The 6,000-nt window shown below is 44.7% G+C and overlaps 1 protein-coding gene across 6 annotated transcripts in view; it reads left to right on the top strand.

Annotated features, from left to right (window-relative positions):
• opa1 (OPA1 mitochondrial dynamin like GTPase) overlaps positions 1-6,000 on the top strand; it is a 43,058-nt gene that overhangs the window by 15,977 nt on the left and 21,081 nt on the right. For all 6 annotated transcript variants that reach the window (XM_084473238.1, XM_084473236.1, XM_084473235.1 and 3 more), the window contains 8 exons: positions 530-695; positions 1,147-1,299; positions 1,750-1,858; positions 2,500-2,579; positions 3,088-3,228; positions 3,575-3,691; positions 3,835-3,928; positions 4,954-5,064. In XM_084473238.1, coding sequence (XP_084329364.1) covers positions 530-695; positions 1,147-1,299; positions 1,750-1,858; positions 2,500-2,579; positions 3,088-3,228; positions 3,575-3,691; positions 3,835-3,928; positions 4,954-5,064 — 971 coding nt within the window. The remainder of the gene's footprint in view (positions 1-529; positions 696-1,146; positions 1,300-1,749; positions 1,859-2,499; positions 2,580-3,087; positions 3,229-3,574; positions 3,692-3,834; positions 3,929-4,953; positions 5,065-6,000) is intronic.

Here is a 6,000-nt window from a genome sequence, read left to right as displayed (position 1 = left end):
ACAGTCAAGTGCAACGAGGGATAGTAGCGAGCTGGTGGCGTTTGGGCTCGATAGTGGGGAGTGATGCTGACCCGGGCCCCCTCTGCTCATTGTTCCCCTGCCCCTGTGGATTACTTACTGCTGGAGCTGTAGCCCAGCTATGACCAATTCACTGGTCCATTCGTCAGTTCATCCATAAGATTTTTAGATTTTAATAAAATATATAGATTTATTTTTTACATTATTATTTTTGAAATACTTAATAATTCTGATAAAAAAAATAGGCTTTTTGTTATAATGTGGCAGACTGTGGCAGATTTTCTATAAAAAATTTAAAAAGACAAACCAAAAATGCTCGTTAGTAAATCAATTACTCACCTGGAATCAACTGGAATTATCCTAATTAGTTTGAGGTGGTAAATTCCTAAATCAGCGACACCATGTCCATAACAGTACAACAACATTTTAAAAGTGCACCTGATCCGACGTCGTTATTTATTCTACATGACCTTTAACCTCTCCCCCTTCCTCCTGCTCCCCCCCCCCCCAGGGAGGCCATACTGCAGAAGAAGCTGTGGGAGCGCGTGTCCACCCATGTGATCGAGAACATCTACCTGCCTGCTGCCCAGACCATGAACTCGGGCACATTCAACACCACGGTGGACATCAAGCTCAAACAGTGGACCGACAAGCAGCTGCCTCACAAAGCACTGGAGGTAATGATGCAAATTATTAATATTAATAAAAAAGATCTCTAAATTGTTGAATTCTGATTCATGTGGTTGACCCAACTTGTTTTTGAGACATGCTACTCTGATATGATACCCTAACTATTTGTTTAATACAAATTACATTTTGTTAGCCTCATAGCATAATTGCTTAAGTCATATTTTAAGGTTCATCTTGTATTAAGCATCAAAAATGTCTAAGTCAGATAGATTACTTAGGCAGATAGTGTTTATGGAATGTTGGCCAAAATATGACTTTATTCTGCTATTTTATGCTATGATGCTAATGCTTTTAGAAAAATAATGTAAGTTGACTTCTTGCGGTAATTCTTCCTCAGCCGTATGTTTGTTCAGCGAGGAGTGGACGTTAAGGACACGCACTGGCTTAATCCTCGGTGCCCGCTGCCCTCCTCTATGCATTCTCCTCTGTGACACCCAGGTTGCGTGGGAGACGTTGCAGGAGGAGTTTGCCCGCTTCATGGCCGAGTACAAAGGGAAGGACCAGGACGACATCTTTGACAAGCTGAAGGAGGCAGTGAAGGACGAGAGCATCAAGCGGCACAAGTGGAACGAGAGGGCCATGGACAGCCTGGTGAGCAGCCCCTACCCACCACGGACGTGACCCTGTCACTCGGGCTCTTCCTGGCTAATGCTGAGGCAGCTGTCATTTTATATTTGTGCACTAAACGTAAAAAAAAAAAGACAACACGAAATATGACAAGATTCGCAGCATGACGTTGTGACTCAACTCAAGGGAGTTAAAATTCAATGAAGGATTCAATTAAATCAGTGTGGGTTTGTCTTGTTTCAATTGGCCACTGAATATCGCACTCAGTGTGTCCCAATTAAAACTACTATGAAAGCATAAGCGTTATACTTGCAATATAACAAAGCCAAAGTTGTTAATAATGATAAACGTTTCTAGTTTTTTAAAGTGTGTGTGTGTGTGTGTGTGTGTGTGTGTGTGTGTGTGTGTGTGTGTGTGTGTGTGTGTGTGTGTGTGTGTGTGTGTGTGTGTGTGTGTGTGTGTGTGTGTGTTCAGAGAGTGATCCAACACAACGCCCTGGAGGACCGCTCCATTACAGACAAGCCCCAGTGGGACGCAGCCATCCAGTTCATGGATGAGACTCTGCAGTCCCGCCTCAAAGACAGTATGTAACCTTTACCATGTACCTCAGGGAGTCCTTACCTACCGTAGAACCCTGTCACCACACAGTGGAACCGGAGTGGCAATGTTCTTTGTAGTGTTACACTGACTAACCATGGTTCACGTCTAGCTGCAGCTGAATTCCCACGTCTGCGGTTGTTCTACTTGATTGTGAAGAACCCACACGGGTCTCTTCAGAAACGCCAAACAAAGTCCACTCCGTTGACGATGTGTCGAAAAAGCAATTTATCCATATACACAATTTATCCGATAACAATGTTTCAAAAATCATTCAAATGTACCGCTGTGAAGAGTATCGCAACCAACTGAAATTTGTGTTTTGATTTGAACGGATGCTTGCTGCTTGACGAATCAGCAATAACTCGCTGTGTACCCCCCCCCCCCCCCCCCCCCAGAAAATTGCGATACGTCAATAAGCTATGGGAGGCTCTTCGCATGACAGACTGATTTGGGCTTTAGTTGTTATTTGTTGAGGCCCCCTTATGTCGAGTCCTCGCTAAGGCAAAGGGTTAGACTCTTAGACTCTCTAAACCTAGTGGAAAAATCTAACATTTAGTGCAAAATGTGCAGAGAGGGACAGACGTTCAGTTATGTCATTTTCTATCTTTATTTTTTCATTTCAAGCCGAGTCCGTGATCCAGGACATGGTGGGGCCCGACTGGAAGCAGAGGTGGATGAACTGGTCCAATCGGACGCCCGATCAGGTCAGAGGTCACTTCTATACTGTGCCGTAGTCCATTGGTTCTCCCCAGGTCCCAAGATACTACAGCTGTATAGGGTTATTGAATACTATTTATTGAAGACTATGGAGGAAACTATGGACACTAACTTGACCCCAACACTAGCCTCCTCAGGGAAGGAAACTTTGAGTTTTAAATACAATCTTGGCCTGGCTGGCCTGAAGACATCATTTCATGCTTCAGATAATCGATAAATCCAAGAAAAATGTATATAATTTCTGCAGTGTTATTTAAATTATGCAAACTACAATATCATATAGGATTGCTGCATGGATGATGGAGAGCTTCAATGTATCCTTAAAGTTTCTGAAGAATCGAGGCTTCAAACGTATGAGAGCAGGCCTACTTCCAGTTATCACAAAGCAAACCGTGAGGTCACCTGCCCTCATTTGTATGTAAAAAAAGAAAAAGAAAATATATATAAACATTTTTTAAATGACCTGGTGTCTGTATCCCGTTTCCCTCAATGCAGCACATCCGCAACGAAACCAAGAACGAGCTGGAGCGCCTGCTGAAGCTCAACGAGGAGCACACGGCCTACCTGGCCAACGACGAGGTCACCACGGTCCGCAAGAACCTGGAGGGCCGAGGGGTGCAGGTGGACCCCGTGCTGGTGAGACCCCAGGCCCTGGGACCCGCAAACCCATCAGGATAGGATGCAATATCGCACATAATAGTGGCAGTCTGACCATGGAACATCAAACAACCTCCTTGTATCGTATGACACATTACTAAATGTGTGTCATTAAGTCTTTTTGGGGACACTTTTTTATTACTATTCTTTTTTTAAATTTAAAATGGGAAAATAAAGTTTGCACCTTTGGAATAGATTATGCCTTCAGTTAGACTGCAGACATTGGGGTTAAAAACCTCCTGACCACTAGATTATCTTGCCTCCTTCTTCAAGTAATGGAATGGACACAAACCGACCAATCCTCCAATCCTCCTGCGTTCCTCAGATCAAGGACACGTGGCACCAGATGTACCGCCGCCACTTCCTGCAGAAGGCGCTGATCCACTGTAACCTGTGCAAGAAGGGCTTCTACTACTACCAGAGGCACTTTGTGGACGCTGAGGTGAGGGAGGTAGTGAGTGCATGTGGGCTCCCGCTCATAACTGGATCTACGCTAAACATCTGAATGAACCGAGGATCGGACCGCTAACTTGTGTTCCTATGTTTCTCCTTCACGCATGCGCACGGACACACCTACACCTACAGTTGGAGTGCAACGACGTGGTGTTGTTCTGGCGGATCCAGAGGATGCTGATGATCACGGCCAACACACTGAGACAGCAGCTCACCAACAATGAGGGTACGCTCACGAAATTGTAGTGGTCCCATTTGGAACTGCTTCTGGTTAACTGAATGTCCATAATCGCCTCTAAAGAGGTTGATCTGAACCCAAATCATTTCAAAGAGTATTATTTTTCCTATTTTCTCATTGATTTGAAAGTGTCTTGAGTAGAACGTGCATAATGAGACGGGTAGAGAGTCATACAACCCAATATACATGGGGATCATACCACTACAGAAGTTGTCCCTTAACTTAATACCTAAATACCTAAACTTTAAATGTTTGAATTTGTATCAAGTGTTAAAACAAAAGAAACGGCAATGTTTAATTCAGTGATCACTGACCCAGAGGGTAATTTCTTCACCACTACCATCACAAGCGCCTCGTGCAATACTTTGGTCCACAGGGAATGTTTTTAATAGAATCTCCAGAGAACCCTGCGCGTGTTCGCTGCCAGTGCTCTCACCCCACAGTCACTCCCTCTCCGCACCAGACACACTCCATCCATTAGAGCGGTTGCAGCCAATCACAGGCCAATTAGAGGCAAGGTTTCTGACTGGTTTCCTCCGTGAGCAAACACTCCCCCGCACACAGTAGCCTAATTAGTCCCACCGTCGCCGCTCAACGCTTTGCCTATTAGTGGAATGAGCGTGTGTGCGAGGTCCTCGGCGGTAATAAACCTGAACACCTTGTAGTCCCAGACACGCGTGCACACCCTGGTTATGGGCTGCTGTTGGTTCCTTATTTTTCCTCCCTTACGAGGCAAAAAAACAGTTGGAGGTTTTTTTTGTTTTGTTTATTTTCAGCGGGTTTGCTGTCAATCGAATAGCTGAAAATGACTACTATGTCTATGGAGATGTACAGACTACAGTTTGTGTGTCGGAATACACAAATCATTTATTAATTATTCATAGCCAACAGGAAAAAACGATTGTGGGTGGGGATTAGCGTTGCTTCGTTCCGCATTGTTTTGTTCTTGTTTTTTTGATTGTTTTCTGTGTTTTCATTCTTTAATCCCTGTCCCTTCCCCACTATTTATCCAGTACGACGTCTGGAGAAAAACGTAAAGGAAGTCCTGGAGGACTTTGGAGAGGACTCAGAGAAGAAGAAGCACCTCATCATCGGGCGACGTGTCCAGCTGGCCGAGGACCTCAGTGAGTCACTCATTCACTCTCTCTCACAGACACACACACACACTCACACTCACACACTCATTCACTCTCTCACTCACTGCCTCACACACATACACGCAGTCTCTTTAAATCAGCTCTCCCCTCTTATTGGACTCTCTGGTGCTACCAGGAGGTGGCAGTAGTCTCTAAAGAATGCATGTTCACGGAAGCCTCAGGTCTTCTTCTTGTCCCTCTGGCTGTCCCAGTCGATTGGGCTCTGTTGAATATCGATCAAACACATCTCAGGGCCAACCATGTGATCTGAAACTGACTCTTTGCCTCATTTGAAGCTCCATTTGTGCACGAGTGTTGTATTTCAGATAATCTATATTGGTTTGTTATCTTTATATCCAAAAGCTTTATTTCATCTTATCTGGATTGATTGATTGCTTGTTTGATTGATTGAATAAGAAAGATACAGGCATTCTTGGTGTGTCTGTGTGTAATACAAAATGAGTCGAATCTTTAACTGTCACGAAAATAGGGAGGTGTGTGCGCGCGGTTGCATAGTAAAAATGTCGAGAGGCTTTAACTGCCACAGACGTGTGTGTGTTTGTACACTATAGCCGTGCATCGGCCCGCTGCCTGTCAGGTCCAGCAGCCTGCCTGCTCCTTGTTAACACAACTCTGCTGATTAAACACGCCGCAATTTGCACTGTGCCCACACGCCAGCAAGACAAGCCCCGACTCGCTCTGACGCTATTTCTATCCGTCTCTCTATCCCCCCCTCTCTCGGTCTCTCTCTCCCCTTCTCCTCCACCACCTCTCTCTGCGTCTATCTGTCTGTCTGTGTCTTCTGACCGTCTATTTTTATGTTCTTCACTGTTTTTGTTTCACAGATTTGTTTTTTTCTCACCCTGGATGCATGTTTTATGACTTTTTTTTTATCTTTCTCTCGCCCTCTCTTCTCTTTCTATC

Source organism: Micromesistius poutassou, assembly GCF_964030765.1.
Source record: "Micromesistius poutassou genome assembly, chromosome: 9".
Classification (NCBI taxonomy): Eukaryota; Metazoa; Chordata; class Actinopteri; order Gadiformes; family Gadidae; genus Micromesistius; species Micromesistius poutassou.
This window is presented reverse-complemented; position numbering and strand designations above follow the sequence as displayed.